The following is a 23,700-nucleotide window of genomic DNA, read 5'->3' as shown; positions in this document are numbered from 1 at the left end:
GACTCGGGATACTTATAAGATACTACCATGATTTTTTCAGATTTTTTGGTCCAAAAATAAATTAGGCCAAAAACCGGCCTTACCGACCCTCCCCCTTTGTGTGGTATAAATTGCTTAATTTTGTTACTCAAAAACTTAATTTAATATTATACAAAATAGTACAAAATCATTAATAGTGTTAAGTGTTAACTTTGCGAATGCTACTTAAATATTAAATAGAATTTAAATCTCAACTACCACGGGAATATTATTTTTCATTAGCAAGTATTGATTTTTATCTATAAACTAAATCTGTGAGAATATAACATTTATTAAGCCTGGCTTGTAGTGAACCAGTAAATTAAATACAATAAAACAGTATGTTTCGTAGAGAATAATATAAATGTTTACTTTATTCTACGTTTGCGATTTTCAATTATTTATGACTTTTTTCAAAAACTCCTAAGACTTTTATGATTATTTGTCTCGATAACACTGTAAAATTGTAATACATATTTTGTAATTGAAGAATTTTATAGAGTGGTAAAAATGTATGTTTTCAGTAACTGAAACTCACATGTACTCTTACTAATATTTATTCTAAAAAGGAAATTTACATACAGTTAAAATGTAATTTTTATGTTAATAAATTTTATTTTCAACCTGTGTTACGTGTTAAATAATTGATATTTACCAATATTTATCATGAAAGCATACACTTCATGTTTTCATAAATCTGACATTATTAGTTCAACTACTGAGTTATGACCAACAACATTTTAAAGGTAAAAAAAGTATTTATACGTATTCAAAATACCGTATTTTGGGATTCAAATCGCATGCACTTTATCTTCATTTTCTGGAGTTTCCTCGATTTGTAAGACGTGAAAAATGGCTTAGACCCCCATAACAAGATAGGAGATTAGACGACTTTGATCTAATTAACATACTCGTTATCCGATACTTGACTTGTATTACACAAAAACTAAAGAGAAATAAAAAAAAAATTTAATTAAAAATAGACGTTAATTTTATTCGAAAAATTAGTTTTTCTCAAAAACTGGCCAGGGAATTTTTTTCTTTTTGGTCTTGAAATGTTCCAAATAATATAAAGAAAAAATTTATTCAATCTGACGTACTATGACTTTGTATTTAAAGTTGGTCCAGGCCTGCAACTCGTTCTGAAAACATACACTCATCGAAAAAGTGCCTATTCTCCACCTAGGAGCATAATACACTATTATATAACAGTTCTGTCAAATTATGATTACTGCTTGAACAAATTAGAGACACGAAAGTCTTGGATTAAAAATGTGTGGAAGAAGGTTCTATAGAAGCCCTTAAAAGTTCAAACTAATTTCTTAATCAATTGTTTGTTGTTAACAGAAATTGAAATAGCAACATTTTCTCAATAGGTTTTTTTGGGATCGTTACTTCCGATTAAGAGATAGATAAAAAGTGTGTAAGACTTGGTTTTTATGGTGTAAAATATGCTTCAAAATGGTTCCTTAGCAAATATTCTACAATTGATACCTTAGGAGATCTGAATTTATTAAATAACATTGTGCGTTTTTCAGTTAAGAATTTCTGACTTTTTTTTAAAGACTTTTTGAAGATTTTCAATGATGAATTTTCACTGTAGCAAGAACAATCGCGAACGGGTTTTTGCTATCGGATTTTCAAATTGGACAGTTTAAAGTATTTTTTTTAATTTCAGCATAAAAATTACAGAGGGCGGGGAAGCACTTTTTCCTAAATTCACATTTTGGCATTTTTGTGCATTTTCAGTAAAAAGTATATTGAAGATGTCAAAAAAATCTGTCACATTGTTTATGAATAAATCTTTCTAATCAAACGTGTTTTCCATACTTAAAGCTGCCAGCGAAGTTTTGTGAAATTGTTTAAAAAACTTGTTTCAATAATATTTGTTTGCAACGAATATATTGCACGTAGGATTTCAGAAAAAAAATTATTCAAATCAACATGCCTGAATGGCTGTTCAGAATTTTTTATCAAATTTTTCTGGCTGCTGTAAATATGCAGCGAAAATTATTGTTTATAACAATTTGCCTACAGCAAATTCAATAATTTTGCTGACATCTTAAATATAATTTTTCCTGAAGATGCAAATCTGTTAGATATTTCAGCGGAATTAATATTTTTTTTACAAAATATAAATCCTTTTAAAAAAATGCACCCACCCCTCTGTTATGTTTGGTTTCTGAAAAAAAAAATGTTTTTCACTACTTGCAATTAAAATTTGTATTTGACATGAGCAAAATTAACTTTTTTGTCCAATATCAATCAATAGTTGTATTATTTAAATTAAAATATTTTTTTAAATAAATACTTACTCAAAAAGATAAAACTTTAACAAAAAATAATTCATTAAAAAAAAATGAAATTGCAAGAACACAGTTAATTTTTTAACCAAAAAATTAATTTTTGAATAAGATAATGAATCTTTAATAAGAAAAAATTAATTTTTAACCCAATAGTTCAATTTTCAACCCAAAAGATGAATTTTCTACCAATTGAAGCAAGTTTTATAAAGGAATTTGTAAACGAAATAGTTCAATTTTCAATTAAACAGATAAATTTTCAACCAAGAAGATTAAATTTCTATTAAGAAAGATAAACTTTCGAGAAAGAAAAGAACAGTTGAAAAAATTAATTATCAATAGAAAAAAAATTAATTTTTAATTAAATAAATTAATTTTCAATCAAAACAGATTTATTTTTGACAAAATACATGAATTTTCAACCAAAAAGTTGAATTTCCAAGTGAAAAAGATAAATGTTAAACCAAACACTAAATAGTTAAATTTTTAGCCTAAAAAATTAATTTTCAACAAAATAGTTAAATTTGTGTGCAAACTAATTAATTTAAAACTCAAAATGCCTATGAATTTTTCACCAAAAAAGATCAATTTTCAACAATATAGTTAAATTTTCATCAATAAAAAAAATTAATTTTCAACCACAAACATTAATTTTAAGCCCAAACAGAATAATTTTCAACAATTTTTTAATGTTTGGAAAAATGCTCAACCTAATACTCAATTTTCCACTAAAGAAATGAATTTTCAATGAAAAAGGTGAATTAGTCACATACACATTAATATTTTAGCACATAAAAAAAAGTTTCAACAAAATACAGAACTTACGTAGGAATAGTTAACATGAAAATAGTTAAACATGCAATAGTTAAATTTTTAGTTAAAAAAATTAATTTCTAATTAACAAAAAACTAATTTTTAACCACAAAGAATAATTTTAAGCCGAAGAAGATTAATTTTTAACCAATTTTGACTTTTTAAACGAATTTTCAACTTAATAGTTAATATTTCCATCAAAAAATAAATTTTAACGAAAAAGGTGAATTATTCACAAAAAGATTAATATTCTACCACATAAAAGAAAAAGTTTCAACAAAATACATTAATTTGTAATCAAATAGCTGAATTTTCAATTGAAGAAGATAAATGTTAATCCAAACATAGAATAGTTAAATTTTCAGGCTAAAAAATTAATTTCCAATAAAAAGGGAACGAATTTTAAAACAAAACAGTTAAACTTTTAAACAAAGCAATTAATGTTTCACCAAAATAATGATTCTTCAACCATAAAAGTGAATTTTCAAATCTTCTGGTTAAACATGAATGAAAAAAGATAAATTTACGACAAAAAATAGAATAGATAAATTTTCAATTAAAAAAATCTTTTTTAATAAAAAAAAGTTCATCTTCAACCAAAAATATGAGTTTTTAACAAAATTCAGGAATTTTCGACCAAAAAGCGAAATTAGTAAACATAAAGATTTATATTCCACCAGAAAAGACAAAGTTTCAACAAAATATAGAAATATGTAAACAAACAGCTGAATTTTAAGCGGAACAGGATAAATGTTAAACCAAACATATAATATGATTTTAAGGCTAAAAAATTAATTTTTATAAAAAGAGAACGAATTTTTAACAAAATAGTTAAATTTTTAAGCAAAGCAATTAATTTTTCATTAAGATAATGAATCGTCAACTATAAAAATGATTTTTTAACCCAATAGTTGAATTTTAAACCAAGCAGATGAGTTTTCAACTTAGAAGATTTAACATCAATCAAAAATGATAAATTCTCAACAAAAAATAGAATAGTTACATTTGCGATTTAAAAGAAAACCTGTTTAATCAAAAAAATTCATCTTTAACCAAAAAGATGAGTTTTTATCAAAAATACATGAATTTTCGACGAAAAAAGCGGAATTAGTCACCATAAAGATTTATACTCCACCAGAAAAGACAAAGTTTCAACAAAATACAGAAATCTGTAAACAAATAGCTGAATTTTAAACGGAACGGGATACATGTTACACCAAACATATAATATGATTTTAAGGCTAAAAAAATTAGTTTTTTACAAAAAGAGAACGAATTTTTAACAAAATAGTTAAATTTGTAAGCGAACTAATTAATTTAATATCGAAAATGTATATGAATTTTTGACTAAAAAAGATCAATTTTAAGTTAGAAAATTGATTTATAATTCACAAAAAACTAATTTAAAAACAAATTTTTAATTACAAAGATTAATTTTAAGACCAAAAATATTAATTTTTAACAAATTTGTAATTTTTAAAGGAGTTTTCAACTTAATAGTTAATTTTCCACCAAAAAATGGATTTTCAACGGAAAAGGTGAATTATTCACAAAAAGATTAATATTCTACCACATGAAAGAGAAAGTTTCAACAAAATACAGAAATTTTTAATGAAATAGCTGAATTTTCAAACTGAAGAAGATAAATGTTAAACCAAACCTAGATTAGTTAAATTTCCAGACTAAAAAATTAATTTTCAAAAAGAAAAGAAAAAAGAGAACGAATTTTTAACAAAATAGTTAAATTTTTAGGCAAAGCAATTAATTTTTCACTAAAATAATGAATCTTTAACCAAAAAATGAATTCTTAACCCAATAGTTGAATTTTCAATTTTAAAAAATTCTTTTTTAATAAAAGAAAAAAAAATCTTTGACGAAAAAGATTAACTTTCAACCAAAAAGATGAGTTTTTAACAAAATACATGAATTTCTGACCTAATTTTTCAATTTTGCACCAAAGAAATGTCGTATTAACCAAAAAGCTGAATTATTCACCATACAAATTAATATTCTGCCACAAAAGACAAAGTTTCAATCAAAAACTTTGAAGAAAATAGCTCAATTTTGAATAGAAAAAAGTGTTTTCAACTAAAATGATGATACATTTTAAAAAATGATTTTGTCATGAAATTTCGGTCATGTTTTGACTTTTAAAACTACTATTTAAATCTAAATAATGCAATGAAAATATAAAATAATGATTATTTTTAATTTATTTTTAAAATATCATTTTGACTCTTAATTTAAAATAAAATTACTTATATTGATTACTTAATAAAAAATACTTTTGTATGCTCTTGATTCAAAAAATGGTTAAATTATTTATAGATTTTGATTTTTTCTCAGTTTCATCATGCAAATATTACATTTTTCTTACTGTTAAACTTTACAAATCAAATCTTTAAGAAAATTTGAATCAAATTCAAATAGTCGAATTTAATTCTGTTTTTTTGAATAGTTCATCAGCAAATATCTTAAAAACGTATTTTTTATATTTTTTAATAAAAACAATAAATAAATGTATTCAGACACCTACTTTCTTAATAATAAAAATAATCTGCTAATTTTAGAGAATTGTAAATAAATTTTAAAAAAAGGTGTGCATAATGTTCTAGTTAATTAAAAAAAAATAATAATATTGAAACTTCTAGAAATGTTCGGTCTCCGAGGGTTGGATAAAAAAAAAGACAAGTGCTTGATTGAACCATAGATGTTTTAATAATGGTATGTACTCCTTTTTACAATTTCATTATAATTTACAATATAATATACATAATCTTACGAAGTTAAAGGGCACTTTAAATTCAGGTACAGCTAGAATTGCGATATGCAAAAGTGTCAGAGATTTGCCAAAATAACATATATTCAAGAAAGAATATCGAAAGATCTTTCTCACTCGACAACCGCAATTCCATTATTATTCATTGTACAAATTCATTTCAGTAAATACTTGAAACGTAAACGACGATATTCGATAGATAATATATTATTCCTAACACATATTATTTTTTCTAAACAATTCCAATAAACATCAACGTTTGAACAAATGAACATTTAAACAATTTGCCATTTTTCAAACATTGTATTCATTTAAAATTGGACTTACAAAGCTAGGAAATAAAGTCTTGTTCACTGGGCACTGAATTCGCAGAAATTACATTTTCCAATTCAGAGAATTCACCCTCTCGAATATGAGACAGTATAAAAATTCAAAAAGCGAAACTCGAACAAAGAAGAATTTTCACCTAGAAATATTTGCAAAATATTTTGACAATTTTTCAAAGTTTCAATTTTCAATTTCCGAGAGTTCCGATTCTAATTTATTATCAAATAACTTCTTTCCCTCGAAGAAAACTGTTTAATGAATATTTTTTCTATCTCTGAAAGCCTTGAGGAAGAGTTGAAAGCAGAAATATTTTCGAGAAAAAAAAGCAAATTTGAAATTTCGATTTTAAAATTTGCTTTTTGTAGCACATTAAAACAATTCTCTATCACTTTTAACATCCCCCAAAAAGGTAAAAAAATTTGGTAAAAGATATTCTTCTAGAGGAAAAGAAGTTCAAAAAAAGTGCCTCAATTCTTGTGAATTCTCCAGATTTTATCAACCTACGCGCCATTCGTACAAAGTTTTATTCGCGAAAATTTTACATCAGTGCCCACGCGTCTGCAGTTCAAATAAAAGAAATTAATTAACCCATCAAAAAAAAATTCCCCACCCTGAAGAAAAACCGCAAATAAAAATCAATATTTATTTAATCAAAACGTAACTTCTCTTTGAAAAAAAATATATTTTTATGAAAAGAAATTCTTATCAGAACAAAGTATTTTTTGGAAAGAAAATACTTTCGAGAAAAAGAAGTACTTTTCAAAATAAAGAGACTTTATTTGAAAAAGAGAAGATTTATCGGAAATAAATATTCAGATGAATGAATGAATTTTTCTATTTTTTACTTCTATTTGCGGTTTTAGAAAAATCTTTTTTATTTTCGTTTTCAGCTTTAAATAAACTGCTGAGCAAAATCTGTTGTATCTACAGACTATTTCGAGTTGAAATATAAATAACACACAACAAAAGATGAATAACAATTAATACCTTACACGGACGAACAGAGTTCCCATTCAACTAATTAAAACAACTTACGCGCGCATATAATAATACAAACTTAAAAAATGTGTCTAATGATAAATCTATCAAAAGCAATGTCGGAATGATTTTAGAAATTAATAAACGCGCGTCGAATAAATTTATTCGACTATTATTGACGATTCTTTTTTTTCGCGATTCCTTCCTTTTTATTTGTTTGTTTTATTAGTTAGGATTTTCTAAGGGTTTTTGGTCGAGGTTCAATTTAGGACTACTCGATCTCGAAAATGGAGAGACACGGGACCCTTCGGCGCCAGGATAAATTCAAATTGCAGACCCAGCTCTTCTTCTGTGACGATCTCGAAATCTCGAACAATCTGTGGGATCGTAAAAGTCGATGTCAGTTTGGTGAGCGCTCGTAAAGTCGATAAAAAAAATCCTAGGGGTCAATTAACCAGCGGGAGCTTGTAAAATCTGGACTGAATTAAAACTAAAAAGATAAGGCAAAGGTGCAAAAGAATCAAAAGAAAGAAATAAAATGCGAGAATGTTGAGCGGAAGGGGAGAAACTTGGACTGGAGAAGTTTTAATTAGGACTGCCAGACGAGAATGAGTCGAGTGGATTGTCGGATTTAAAAGGAGCTATATTTAGATAAAAAGGTGGAGTTTTTCGGTCTGACTCCTACGTATTTACGTTGTGGGCCTTCAAGTTTTATTCCAAAAATAAGACTTCTCTCGCGAGGATAATAATAAAGACTTAAAATAAAAATAAAACTTAAAGTGCATGGCGCATGCGCAGAAAAAATAATGGCTGACAGCGCTTACACCTCGAGAATTGTGTCCTTCAATTTGAGCAGTCTGTTTTTCTTTAAAACACGCAGTTTAGTTGAATCGATAGAGGAGAAGTGAACACTTTTATGTGTAGTAGCCATTTCTTTTTAGGGTAACAATAATGACTACCGGCGCTTCCACCTCGTGACTTTGAGCTGCCAATTCTCCGAAACTTTTAATTTAAAGAAAAACTTTCTTAAGTCGATTTAGTAGAGAAAAAGTGAATATTTTTGAGGGACCGGGCATACATTTTCTAAATGAGAACAAATAATTTTGAAAGAGAATTGTGTTTACCTTTGCAAGAATAAGATGGAGAGCCTGTTCAACGAAACGCTTGCCTGGACAAACTCGCCGTCCAGCACCAAAAGGTGTGACAAGAAGTGGCGAATGCGGAGTGGGTGGGTCTATCCACCTTTCTGGAATGCACTTACTCGCATCTTTAAAGTTGCTATCACTTAATCCTGCTATCCACGTTTGCAAAACCACGACAGTCTATATAAAGAAAAAAAGAAATAAAAAATGATTTTCTTGAATAAATTTAATATTTTGTTGGAATTGCATTTCAAAACATTTTATTAAAAAACTTTCAATTTTTATTGAAAACGTACTCCAGATTCAAGATGATAGCCTCCGAGTTCTGCGGGCTCATCCAAAATTCTAGCAAGGCAAGGAGCTGTTGGAAGAAGCCTGTAATAGTATAAAAACAATATCATTTGTAAAAAAATTTGAGATCCACAAATCTTAAAAATCAATAATTAATCATTCTGAAATATATTAGCACCATCGATTAATTGAATCATTAAATAACATTAAAAACATATGTAATTAATCATTTCTTGAATTTGTCTCTAAAGTCCATGAGTTTGAATAATAATTTAAACAAATACTGATTTTATCTTCTTGTATTATAAATTCAGTGAATATTTAGGCAACACTATTGCAGGTACTACTATATTGAAATCAATTTAAACCGCTTCAAATTTCTAACTATTTGAGTAAAAATATTGTATTTTTTATAAGACGAAACTTGAATTTTTAACAAAAAAGATCAATTTTCAATCACAAATTAAATAGTTGAATGTTTAGTTGAGAAAATAATGTTCAACCAAAGAGATGAGTTTTGGACTAAAAATGATATATTTATTTCGAATAATTACATTGCGAGTTACATTTTCTTATTTCAGTATATTCAGTTTTTTGTACAATTTCTCAATCTAAAAAATAAATAAAAAAATATTTAAAAATGATGAATTTATTCCAATTAAAAAAAAATGTCTCAGAAATACCACCTTTTTGATAAAATTTGTGGAAATAAAATGTACTAATATAATCGGGACTTCCCATACTTCCCATACATTTTTTACAAAATTAAAATATGAATTTTTTATTTGTTTGAATCAAACAATTTCTTTCATTAATATTTGGCCAAACAAATATTTGATTTAATCTCACAAACATTTGCTTCATTCAAATAGAATTTGTTTTATTCACACAAAATTTAATTGATTCATACACACCATTGCTTAGCAAAGAAATTTGATATGAATCAAACAAATTCTCTCTTTGATATAGAATCAAAAAAATGTTTGGTTTACTTCAACAAACATTTTTCTGAGTGTTCGGAAGAGTATACAAAACTTGACAAACTAGAACAAGCAACCCGAAAAAATCTAAAAATAAAAAAAAGGTTTAAAAAAAATCAAAAATAATTTTTTCTCCCGATAAACAAAAAAAAACAAATAGAAGAATTATTGGAAGTATAATATATTAGTACCTATTATTTCTAAATATTAGAAAAACGGTGGGTTTTTTATAAATTGTTTTTCTTAGTTTTTAAACAAAATTGGAATAACTTTACAATTTTCTATTATTTCTTAATTTGTTATGGATTTAGAAATAGTGCGAAAAACTGGATAAACTAAAACAGCTGAATAATGAATTTTGAACTAGAATGACAAATCTTCTACTAAAAATAGTTAAATTTTAAAACAAAAAGATGAATTTTCAATTAAAATGATGAATTTTTATCTACAATAATTGGATTTTTAACGAAAAATATGAATTTTCAAACAAAAAGATCAATTGCCCCGTAAACAGATGATTTTTGTATTAAAACAGCTAATTTTCCCACTTAAACTTGAATAGGTTAACTTTTAGTTTAAAAAATTGATGTTCAACCAAAGACATATGTTTGGAACTTAAATTTTGGAATATTCAAGTGGAATAGTTACATTTTAAGTTTGAAAAAACCACCCTCCTAAAAAATTAGTTACATTTTTAAATAGAGTGATGCATTACCAACTAAAATAGTTCAATTTTAAAGAAAAAAAGATAAATGTTGAACATAGAAGAATAATTTCTATCCAAAAGAGATGAGTTTTGAATTAAAAAATATCATTTTTCAATCAAAAATTGAATAATTAAATATTTAGTTCAAAAAATTAATTTCCAATTAAAATAGCAAATCTTCAACTAAAATAGTTAAATTTTTAATTAAAGAGATCAATTTTGAATATAGAAGAATAATTTCTACCAAAAGAGAAGAATTTTCAATTAAAAAAGTTCAGTTTCCAAACAAAAATTGAATAGTTAAATTTTTAATTAAAAAAATTAATGTTCAACTAAAGAGATAGATTCTTAACTAAAACGATGAACTATTCAAAATACATGATTTTAAACTATACAATTTTAATACATAAACTATACAATTTTAAACTAAAAAAAATTGTCAACCAAAAATTGAATAGGTTAATTTTTAGTTCAAAAAATTCGTGTTGAACCAAATAGATAAACTTTCATACTAAAATAATAGAATATTCAAGTGGAATAGATACATTTTCAAACAAAGTGTTGAATTTCCCACTAAAATGGCAAATCTTCAACTGAAATAATTAAATTCTATATAAAAAGATTAATTTTTAAAATGGAAGAATAATTTCTACCAAAAGATATGAATTTTTAATTAAAAAAGTTCAGTTTTCAACCAAAACATTAATGTTTAACTAAAGAGATAGATTTTTAACTAAAACGATGAACTACTTAATTGGAATAGTTACATATACAGTTAAAAAAAAACTAATTTTCCAAAAAAAAATTTAATTTTCAAACAAAACAATAGTTAAATATTCCAACAAAATAATGAATTTTTAAGACAGAAGAAAAAATTTCTACAAAAAAGACGAATTTTTAAGAAAATACCAAAAAATACGAATTTTCAACACAAAATATTAATTTCTATTCAAAAAGATTGAATTACAATTAAAAAAGATCATTTTAACCAAAAATTGAATATTTAAATTTTTAGTGAAAGAAATAATTAATGTTCAACGATAAAGATGATTTTTGAATTAAAATGATGAAATATTCAATTGGAAGACACACTTTCAGCTCAAACAAAAAAAAAATTAATTTTTTTTTAGTTACATTTTCAAACCAAGTGACGAATTTCCAACTAAAAGGGTGAATATTTGATTGGGGTAGTTTTTAATTTAGACGCTAATTTTGAGCTAAAAAAATTAATGTGAAACCAGAGAGATTAATTTTAACTAAAATGCTAGAATATTCAACTGACAGATTAAAATTTTTAGTTCAAAAAATTCATGTTTAACTAAAGAGATAGATTTTAAACTAAAATGATGAACCATTCAATTGAAATAGTTACATTTTCAGTTGAAAAAAAAAAAACAAAATATAAAAAAATAAACTAATTTTCAACCAAAAAAATAGTTACATTTTGAAATTAAGTGATGAATTTTCAACACTGAACATTAATTTCTATTCAAAAAGATGAATTTGCAATTAAAAAAGATCATTTCAACCAAGACTTGAATAGTTAAATTTTTAGTAAAAGAAATTAATGTTCAACTAGAGTTGATTTTTGAATTAAAATGACGAAATATTTAATTGGAAGAGACACACTTTCAGTTTAAAAAGAAATTTGTAACATTTTTTTTTTAAATAGTCACATTTTCAAACAAAGTCATGAATTTCCAACTAAAATGATAAATTATTGACTTGAGTAGTTCAATTTTAAACAAAAAGATGAACTTTCAACAAAGAAGATTCATTTCTATTAAAAAAGATGAATTTCCAAATAAAAAGGATGAATTTTTATATTCAACGAAACATTTTTAAGTGGAATAATTGAATTTTAAAAACAAAAAAGGAATTTTCAACCAAGAAGATTAATTTCTATGACGTCAATTTTTTTTATTTTGAAGTTAATTTTTTGCTACAAAAATTAGTGTGCAACCAGAGGGATTAATTATTAACTAAAATGATGGAATATTCAACTGACATATTTAAATTTTCAGTTCAAAAAATTACTTTCAAACAAAAATACATCGACTTTTTAACAAATTACTTGAATACATTAATATAAAGCTACCTTTTCAAACGAAGACACCCTGAACTAAGTCGTAACAGTGGATAATCATTAATTAAAAATACTAATACATGTAAAATAATTAATTTAGTTTAATTAATAGTTAAGACACTATACGTCTTAATAAATAAAAATTTATGGTTTGTATTTTATTTGTTGTTCTTAATCAATGATTATCCACTGCAGAGTGGTTTCCCCTATCCTGGAATTTCTGAGAAAAAGCGGGAAAATTCGAGTAGTCGCATTTTTCTCCAAAAAGTTGCATTCAATCTATCAGATTATGGCTATATAACATTTGCGACATTCTTGTAGATCGTTAATGGTTCTTGTTGCACGTGGAACGAGGAAGGAAGAAAATCGAAATCAGGTTTGGTTCATTACGAAATCAACGAGAGGTCGTATCGTCAACTCCAGAGTCCAGAATAACCGGGAATTCCCTGGGCCTGGTCACTCGATTTCTCGGAATCTCCTGAGAAATGTCCGAATGATGAATGAATGAATGAAGGAAGGAAGGCAGGTATGTTAAAAAAAAAAAATAAAAAAAAAATAAGAAGAAGAACCCGTGTCGTTGAACTCTTTCACGTGGGGGGAAAAAAGAGAGATAAACGTATATAAATAAAAAAACCTTGGGACCAAAGACCAAATCAGGTAACACCTTTAACTCGATGCAAAACAAATTTCGCATTCTGCGGCTATAATCTTGTATCCTTATGAAATTCGCCATCAGCACAGAGACCACCCGCAATGATCAAGGTCAAGTTGCAACTACCACTGGGAATCTATTGTCACTCCCTTGCCGATAGGACAATAATTTTCCAGCTAGATCTAAAGGCCAGGGAGAGATAGAAGTCCTTGGATACTTGAATCTTATAAAATTTAATCTTCCCAGAATTAATTCAGAGAATTAGATTTCAAATTTAATTCGCCTCGCTAGACTTGAACATGACTTCTTAGAAATTATTTATAGACGTCGGGGAATTTATTTAGAAGATTAGTTAGGGGCCCTCCACATAAATTACGTAACAGACCTTGGGGGCGTGAGGGGGCTCGAAATGTTACGATCTGTTACGCAGAGTGAAGGGAGGTATCGATAATGTTAGGTAATATTTTTAACAAATCAGCCTTGTAGGTTAAACATCCCCTCAGTGGATAATACAACATACAGTGGATAATTGTTAATTAAGGGCACAAATAAATAAAAATTATTCATTTTTATTTTTATTTATTAAAAAAAAGTATAGCGTCTTGACTATTAAATTAATTAAATTAATTATTTTTCACACACTAGTATTTTTAATTAATGTTTATCCACTCTAGGGGAGAGCACCCTACAGTGGATAATGATCCTACAGTAGATAACCATTACTAATTTTTTTTGAAAATTCATCGAAATTCTTTAAAATAAGATTATTAGAAAAATTCCAGGAATTTAAATATATTTGTGGGTACTTTCAGAAATTCCAAAGAATTTCGAAAAACTTTAGAAAGATTTGAAATTATTTAGGGTTTTTTTTAAGAACTCCAAAGAATTTTTAAGAGATTAAAAATTGTCAAGAAATTTCAGAAGAGTAATGAATTTAAAGGCTCTTAATAAGGAGTTTTAATGAACTTCACAGAATTTCAAAGGATTGCATAGAACTTTAAATATTTCAAGATGATTTCTAAATATTTTAAAAGATCTTAATTTCGAAGGATTTTAAATATTTTAGGATATTTTAAAAGATTTCAAGGAATTTCCAAAAAATTTCAAGGGATTTCAAAAGACTTTATGTTGTTTTGAGTATTTTAAAGAATTCCGAAGAATTTTCAAATGATTAAGAAAATTTCAAGGGATTTAAATAAATTGCAAGAACTTACAGAGATTGCAAGCGAGTTCAAAGGAATAAAAAGATTTAGGACGGTTTCGAAAAATTTCAAAGAATTTCCAAAAGCTTTAAAAAATTTCACGGGATTTAAAAAGTTTTGGCATTATCTAGAGGGGTTTTAGAACTCCTTTGAAATCCTGAAGAGAATTAAAATTATTAGTCCTTGGAAATCCCTTGATAATTTTTAATCTCTTGAAAAATCCTTGGATTTCTTATTTCAAATTTTTTCAAGTCCCTTGAATTTATTACATATATTGAAAATTCCTTTAATTTTTTTAAAATATCTTAGAAGATAAAAAAATTTTAGAAATTAAAATCTTTTGAAATCTTTGATTGATTAAAAGATTTTTAAAAATTACCAAAAGCTTTACAAAACGTAATGGGATTTCGAAAGATTTGAAAAACTCCAAAGAATTTTAAGAGATTACAATTTTTTAAAGTAATTTTCAAATACTGATGATTATAAAAGCTCTTAATAAGGCGTTTTAACTAATTTTCAAGGATTTCAAATGAGTTCTAAAAAAAACTTAGATAAATATTTTTAAATGCCTCGAAAATTTGTAAACCCTTTTGAAATTCTTTGAAATCTCTTAAAATAGCCTAAAATCATTTTAATCATTTAAACTAGCTTCAAATCTCTGTAAATTCTTGCAATTTATTTAATCTCTTGAAATTGTGTTAATCCTTTGAAAAGTCTTTGGAATTTTAAAAAATACCCTAAATAACAAAGTTTTTTCAAATCCCTTGATATTTTTGGAAATTTCTTGGAATCTATTAAAATATCCTAAAATATTTGAAATTCTTCAAAATTAAAATCTTTTGGAATATTTGAAAGTCATCTTGAAATATTTGAAGTTCTATAAAATCCTTTGAAATTCTGTAAAGTTCATTAAAACTCATTATTAAGAGTCTTTAAATTCATTACTCTTTGGAAATTTCTTGAAAATTTTTAATCTCTTAAAAATTCTTTGGAGTTTTCGAAAAATTTCCTAAATAATTTCAAATCTTTTGAAATCCCTTTCAATTTTGTAAATCTTTTAGGAATTTTTTGAAATCTTTTAATCGATCAAAGATTTTAATCTCGGAGAATTGTTCATATTTTAGGATATTTTAAAAGATTTTAAAGAATTTTCGAAAGCTTTAAAATATTTTAAATGATTTTAAAAAATTAATAATGATTTAGGTTTTTTGTTTAGAGAATGCAAAGAAATTTTTGAGAGATTAAAGGTTTTTCAAGGAATTTCTAAGGAAATTATTGACTTTAGTAGTTTAGTCGAATTTTGGATTTCTATTCTTTAGAAAATAAAAATTTAAAAGAGGATGAAAGAAATTAAACACGGTTTTAAACAATTTCGGAAGATTTTATGGAATATATAAGGTTTTATGTTATTTTAAAAGATTCCAACGGACTTTTAAGCGATTTTAACCCTTAAATGGCACACCTCCAAAAAATAAAGCAGCTGACACTTGGGGTCTTTTGGACCCCAACGTTTGTAAACTGTTGTAAAAAGTTTAATTTTTGATATTTTTGTTAAGAAGTTTTTTTGGGTATTCTTTAACATCTCTTCTGAAGAATCAATCGGTGTAGTAACTTAAATTTTATTTTTAACACTTCGAAAAACAATGAAAAATTCATAGAATTTACGAATTTTTATAATCGTTCAAAAATGGTCTGGGGTCCATTCGACCCCCAGTGTCATTTAAGGGTTAAGAAAGTTTTACCAGATTTTCGAGGTTTTCAATAATTATAAGAAAATAAAGTATTTTTATGAATTTTCCAGTATCTCAAAGGACTGAATAGAACTTCAAATATTACAAAAGATTTCCAAAGATTTTAATTTAAAAGAATTAAAAAAATTGTAGAATATTTTGAGAGATTCCAAGCAATATTCTTAGATTTTATGTAACTTTGCCGGACTTAAAGGAATTTTTAAATATTTTATTGAAATTCCAAAGCATTTTTATTCACATGAATTGAGGAATTTCCCTGGATTTAAAAAATTTGAAGAGATTTTCAAATATTTCAATATTTCCTAGAATTTAAAAGAATTTGAATGATTGTTGGCTACTTTAAAAAAATATCCATAAACACAAAGTTCGCACAATTATTTATATTTTACAACATATTTAGAAATTTGCAACTAAAAAAAAAAATTTCGCCTGAATAATTGAATTTTAAACGAAAAAAAATGAATGGTTAAATACTTAGATAAAAAAATTAATGTCCAATCAAAGTGATGAATTTTCAACTCTCAAAATTGAATTTTAAACCAAAAAGACGAATTTTCTATGCAAAAATATAATTTTTTACCCAAAATTGAATAGTTACAATTTTAGTTAAATAAATTAATGTTCAACAAAAATGATGAAATTTTTACTAAAATTGTGACATATTCAACTGGAATAGTTACATTTTTAGTTAAAAAAAGAAAAGAAAAAGGAATTTTCAACAACAAAAATTATCATCGTTATTCAATTTTATATTGTACTTAAAAAAACAATTAGGGACGCTCTCAAAAGAGTTCTCCCTGATATTTCCAGGTTTTTCCAGGTATATAAAAAAATTTTCTGACAATTCCAGGTTTTCCAGGTTCAGTAGACATCCTGAGTTCCTTCCAGAAGATGTTTTCGCGAGGGGCAGGGAATTTATTTCCAAGAATGAAAGCACCTGTTTGCATTCGCGAAAGAAATTCGAAAAGAATAAATTACTGCATAAGAAATGCACTTTAATCTAGAGTTGTGCCGTGAAACTGGAGACAAAATAAGGCAAATTCCCTGAATGATAAACAATACGAGATCTCTGGTGAAATACCGATTGAGTTGATAAGCACGATTCAAGTTGATAAGCAAGTTTGTCGTAACTAGACTTCAGAGAGAAGATAAGGCAGATGAGATTACCAACCTGAGACCATACAAAGAGTCTGATAATCATAATCACAAAAAAAACATACTACAATCTGTTACTAAAAAAAATCCAAACTAACTAACTAATTTATATAAATCTCAATCAAAATTTAAGAAAAATCCTCAAGTTTTCAAAATCAAATTTTATCATTACGAGAACATTACCCTTCCTTTAAAAATAAATTCGGTTCATTTTCCAACACTTTGTTTATATTTGTATTAAAATTTTATTTTTTACGTTCAAGAGTAAGAAAAATCTTACTTTTATTTTCATTGTGAAATTAAGATCAATTTAAAATCTATAATGTGACATTTTATTTAATCAAGAGAGAAGCATACAACAGTATTTCAGTTTATATTTTACTGTTAAATAATAGTAAAAATTTTATAAACCAAAACTTACCACAGTTATTTTTTTATAATTATATTAAAAATTATTATTTTTCAAGATTAATGTCTCTTAAAAAGAAAAACGGTAGAAAATTGATCTTTTTTGATAGAAGATTAATCATTTTGGTTCAAAATTAATTTATTTGGTTGAAAATTAATGTTGAACTAGGTGTAACATTCCTGTAAGAATTCAAAATTTAGATAAAAATTCATGTTGATTTTTGAAGAAAAATCAAAACGGTTCTGTCAAATTTTTAATTGGGTGTAGGATTTCTGTTCTAGGATTTTTGACTGAAAACTATTTTTTGTTTAAAATTGAACTATTTCGTTGATTTTTTTTATAAATTGATTTTTTAACTGAAAATTTAACTATTCCATATTTGGTTTAACATTTAGTTTCTTCATTCATAAATTCAACTACATGGTTGAAAATTTCATCTTTTTTATTCACCTTTTTGGTTTAAAATTCACTTATTTGGTTGATAATTAGATTTTTTGATTGGAAATTAATTTTTTTAACTGAGAATGTACATCTTCTTTTTTATTGAATATTTATCTTTTTCTTTGGTAGAAATTTAATTATAATTCGAATATTCAATATAATTTTCTCGTTACAATTTAATTATTCAACGAATTTTATTTTCAATTAAACAAATCAGTCAATTAATCAACAAATTTCCTTCTTGTTTGAAAATTTAATTACTCACTTGAAAATTGAACTAGTTTGCTGAAAATTTGTCGTTTTTGGTAAAAAAAAACTTTTGCATTGATAATTTAACTATTAGTTAAAAAATTAATATGTTTTCATATTTGGTTTGACATTTATTTATCTTCTTCAATTAAAAATTCGGCTATTTGATTGAAAATTTCTGTACTTTTTTAAACTTTGTTTTTTGTGGTAGAATATTAATATTTTTGGTGACTAATTTACCATTTCATTTGAAAATTGATTTCTTTTGCTGAAAATTTATTTAAAAATTCATCTTTTGGTAGAAAATTCATTATTTGGGTTGAAAATTCAACTATTGGGTTAAAAATGCATTTTTTGTTAAAGTTTCATTATTTTCGATAAAAATTTATTTATTTAAAATTTTAATTATTTTGTTTAAAATGAATTTTTTGACTGAAAATGTGGCTATTTCATTTTTGTTAGAAAATTGATCTTCTTGAAAATTCACTTTTCGTCTTTTCTGGATTAAAAATTCAATTATTTTAGTAGAAAATGCACGTTTTTGGGTTGAAAATTTAACTTTTTGTCAAAAACTCGTATATTCTAGTTTAATGCAACCATTTTTCATTAAAAATAAAAATATTTTTTTTGGTGATATCATCAGTCATTTTACTTAATGTTGAGAATTCATTTTTTCCAAGATAAATCACCTTGTTTAAAAATTCAACTATTTTGTAGAAAATTCCCTTTTTCTTGCTATAAAATTAATTATTTTAACTGTAGATATAATTCTTCCATTTTTTGGTTTAAAAATTTTTCTGTCTGGGTACATTTTTGTTTTAGAAAATAATTATTTAAATTTAAATAATGCAATGAAAATATTGAAAAATGGTAAATATTCGATTGCTGTAAAAATACAACCTTTTATTAATAATTGACAATAAAAAGAATTTCACTCATATCAAAATCAAATTAAAATTTTCTGAATGTGTCTGGACTCGGTTGAATAATCCAATTTTACAGAAGTGAATCTGACATTTTTGTCAGTTTTATTATAAATACAAAAGTGAAATTCTTTCTTTCGAGTTTTGCAAATTACTTAATCACTTAATTAGCTAATCACATCGAATTTAGCAAAAGCGCGCAACGCGCACTCTTGCATGCTTTTCGAAATTTCGAAAAAGATATTTAATTTTGTGGAAAAAGAATAAAAATGTTTAATAAACATTCTAGGAAATTTCATGAATTTTTTTTTTAATGACGGAATTTTATATGAACGTGCTAAATATTCTTTTTAGAATCCAATATAAAATTGAATTATTGTTTTTTTGAAAATTCGGTTTTTCTTTGGCTGAGAATTATTTTCCTCATCTGAAAATTTAATTATTCCAGCAGAATATTCCATCTTTTTAGTGAAAATTTAATCTCTTTGCTTGAACCGGAATATTTCAACTAAAAATGTATCTTCGATTTTTTGTTGGCACATTTTTTAGTTGAAAAGCCGTCTTTTTTTAAATTCCTTTGTTTAATTTTTTTTTAAAATTAATTTGTTCGACTAAAAATTTAACTATTCAATTTTTTGTTGAATGCTGATCATTTTCAGTTCAAAATTCAACAATTTGGTTGAAAAATGATATTTTTTAGTTAAAAATTTAATTATTTGTTTGAAAATTGATGTATTTTGTTAAAAAATCGTCTTTTTGGTAGAAAATTCATCTATATTGTTGCAAATGAATCATTTTTATTTGAAAAGTTAAGAATCTGAATCGATTTAAATTTAATATAACTCAATTTTACCTGAATGTGCACTGAATTTTTAGAATAAGACAAAAAAAATTGGCTTGAATTTTCATTCAAGTGCATGGATTTTTGAAAGTTTTATTATGTTTTTAGTATTTTTTAATTATTTGATTAATCGATGATGCCTTCATTAATTAATTAATTAATTAATCGATGAACTTTCTGAATTGAAAATATTAATTTAATCCTTAGAAATTGAAAAAAAAAAACATTATTGATGATAAATTCGCGAAATTGTGTACATATTTCGAGTCGCTAAAAAATAAAAAACTCAAATAATTTGAGTGGCTCCTTACTATGAAAAATTATTCCTGGAAAAATTTGAGATATTCGGAAAAAACCTGGAATTGAGAGGGAATTTTTCTCCAGGATTTAAGTAGACAACACCCTGTTATAGAGTTTCCAAAATTTATTTTTAAAATATAATTTTTACACAGATAAAAAGTTAAAATTCTTAAAAATGTACAAAACGAAAGAGCTTGGGAATAATTATTCAGATTATGACAACATACTGAGATTTTTTTTTAATTATGCAATAAAAAAATATTTAATCTTCTTATAGAAGCATAAATTTCTGCTCAGTGAAGAAATATAAGATTAAATATTTTTATCACCTTGGAATTAAATTAAATAATTTATAGTTGTAACATTAAAAAATAATTTATAGTTGTAAGAGAAGGACACAAATTCACGCATGAAAAAATCCTGAAAATGGAAAAATACAGAATAGCAGAGGTATGAAAAATGGTTGTAAACGAATATGAATCATTCGAAATTGTAATGGAAATACCCTAAATTTTGGATTCCTGGTCAAAGTTTGAAAATACATTATCAAAATGAATGATGAAATTTTTCAGTTGAATTTAAAGAGGATAAAACGTTTTTTAATCAAATCTTTAAAATTATATAAGACATCTTTTGATAAATGAATTTTAAATAAAATTTTAGGTAATTGACAAACCTGAAAGATTCGTTGATGCAGGCCTTTAAATATTTTGCATTGCGAAGATCATCGACTACGAGATCACAACCTGGTGTTGCCAAAAATTCAACCTCTTCATGAAGTTTTTTTTGTACTTCAGGATTGCTGGCAATCATGTGGAATAGAAAGACCAATGTATTGCCTAACTGTAAATATAAAAAAATGGTATTAACACTTAAGAGGGTACTTTCAACGTCGCATAGAATTTTGAAAGAAGAGTTCGCAAAAAGTTTAAGATTTTTAAAAACAATGAAAAAGGCAAATATCAGACAATGAATGACTAAAATAATATAATTGATTTTCCAATCTTCTTTAGAGAATTAAAAGAAACTTTAAATTTAAAACAATTTTTTAAGAATAGTCATTCAGTTCAAAAGATTCTGAATCTGGGTTTAAAATATTTATTTACAAACTGTTAAACTTGTCAACTTGGATTATTTTTAAATAAAAGTAGTTTATAATTTACATTAATTTTGAACTTCAAGAACATTTATTTTTAAAATTTTAAAATGTGTAATTGGAATATTAAATTATTAATTTTGTAAACATCCAGCCGGCTGGCCGTTTTAATCGAAGAAAAAAGATTCCCGGTCATTTCCAGGTTTTTCCCGGTTCGCAAACATTTTTCACGGCTAATGAAATTTAAAAAATCAAACTATATTCTAAACATTTTTCCATATAAAGTAATAAACAATAAACAAGCACTTAAAGCATTCAGAGTAGAACATTTTATTTACAAACTTTTAAAATTGAAGTTTAAAAGTTTTCAATTCAAACATTGTGTTTTCAAATAATCAAAAATGTACACGTACCAAATGGAAGGTACTAACACTTTTCAATTAAACAATGCTAAATGAAATGCAGATAAACTGCAAAATTTAAAACTTTTATTTCTAAATATATTTCAAAATGTATTGCATTTGTTCTATAACTAGAAAAAAATACTGCAAATTAAAAAAAATATTAAATTTGAATTTATAAATAACAATAGAACACCTATTATTTGTTAAAATATTAGAGTAATTTTAAGAGATATTTCGAAGTTTCAAAAAGATTTGAATTAAATTTAGAATTTGAAATAATTAAAAAAATTTACAGCCGAATTTAAAATAAACTGTAGATTTTTGCATATTTCCAACCAAAAATTTAGAATTTTCTTAAGAATTGTGAAAGGCTTCAAAAGAATAAACAATTTTCTTGAGATTCTTAGGAAAATTGAAAATGTTTTTTCGCTTAGAAAAATTATTGTAACAGAAAGTTTAAAAAGATTTGAAGATATTTAAAAAATTATCAAAGAAAAACATGGACGATTTCAAGGATTTTTTTTTAATTTGCAGGATTTTCAAAAATTGTAGGAAAATGTCGATTAATTTAAAAATATATTTAGAAGATCTGAAATAAATATTATTTATGCGTCAAAATTAATTGTTATTCATGCGTCAAAATTGAACAATTTCACTTATAAATTAAACACTTTTTAAATAGAACAATTAAAATTGGAACGCTAAAAGTTTAAAAGTTCGTCGAAAATATAAAGATTCAAAGCTTTCTATGTAAAACAATCCAGTTTCAAATTGTTTTCTTTTAAATATTTGATTTCAATTTACTCGTCTTAAATAAACAGTAAAATATTGCTAAAAATTAAATACTTATTCTTTTTCTACAATGAGAAATTTCAAATTAAATGGGATAAAAATGAAATAATTTAGACTCACAATATTTTTAATTTAATAAAAACCTTTAATTATAACTATATTATTATGAATTTATTTTTAAGATTAAAATAGTAAAAGGTACGTTTACATTTTTTAATAGCTGAAAAAGTTAATAGAAATAATAAATTAATAAATTTATTTCTTTAATTTAATATAAAAAATAATATAAAGACCTTGAACTCTAAATTAAAAATATATTATTGATAAATCATGAAAATTCTTATTGTTCAAATCAATTATTGTTCAGATTTATATACTTAGATTACGGATCCATTTTAAATTTTTTTTAAAAACTGTTAAAATCGAACCTGGGCCGATTTTTCTTCTGAAAATTCGTAAAATTCTGGGTTTCCCGGTCCGGTCCACACTGTTTTTTTTTTAATTAAAAATCTTCGATTTTAAAAACTTCTAATTTTTTAATCCTTAAAAACTGCATTTTTAAATTGTTAAAATTAATATATATGCTTTTAAAACTTAAAAATTTTAAATGGAAAATTTTTTAATTGAAAGATTTTCGAATTAAGCAACCTAAACTCAATGATATAATAATTCATAAAAACCACAATTTGAAACATGATTTAAAATACGGTTAAAATCAAAGTTGGACAACATTTTTATTCTAAAAATTTTGTGAAATTCCCGGTCAAAAGATAAAATCACTGTCATTTCCCGGTTTTCCCCGGTCTCATAAAATTCCTGGTCATTTCCCGATTTTCGAGGTTTCCCGGTCCAATGGCCACCATGATCCAGGCATTCATTATTCAAAATAATCTCAAAACAGGGAAAATAGTAGGTAATTTTCCCCGAAAATAGGGGGATAAATTCTTTTAAATAAAATTAATATTGATACAATTTTAATTTAAACATGAAACGCTTTAAATTCCTGGGATTTCAAGTCCAAATTAATTATATTACAAGACGAATTTTCAACAAAACAGTTAA

The 23,700-nt window shown here is 25.1% G+C and overlaps 1 protein-coding gene across 3 annotated transcripts in view; it reads right to left on the bottom strand.

The window, feature by feature from the left end:
- Window positions 1-5,829: 5,829 nt before the first annotated feature.
- Window positions 5,830-23,700, bottom strand: part of LOC117172327 (ecdysone 20-monooxygenase) — a 44,623-nt gene continuing 26,752 nt past the window's right edge. For 2 of the 3 annotated variants that reach the window (XM_033360115.1, XM_033360117.1), the window contains 5 exons: window positions 21,023-21,189; window positions 8,657-8,735; window positions 8,343-8,540; window positions 8,043-8,220; window positions 7,479-7,595 (listed from right to left, as the gene is read on the bottom strand). In XM_033360115.1, coding sequence (XP_033216006.1) covers window positions 8,086-8,220; window positions 8,343-8,540; window positions 8,657-8,735; window positions 21,023-21,189 — 579 coding nt within the window. In that variant the 3' untranslated portion in view covers window positions 7,479-7,595; window positions 8,043-8,085. Of the gene's footprint in view, window positions 7,596-8,042; window positions 8,221-8,342; window positions 8,541-8,656; window positions 8,736-21,022; window positions 21,190-23,700 lie in introns of all 3 variants that reach the window. The other variant, XM_033360116.1, reaches the window with a different exon arrangement.

This window comes from Belonocnema kinseyi, chromosome 5 (assembly GCF_010883055.1).
Source record: "Belonocnema kinseyi isolate 2016_QV_RU_SX_M_011 chromosome 5, B_treatae_v1, whole genome shotgun sequence".
In the NCBI taxonomy this organism is placed as follows: domain Eukaryota; kingdom Metazoa; phylum Arthropoda; class Insecta; order Hymenoptera; family Cynipidae; genus Belonocnema; species Belonocnema kinseyi.
This window is presented reverse-complemented; position numbering and strand designations above follow the sequence as displayed.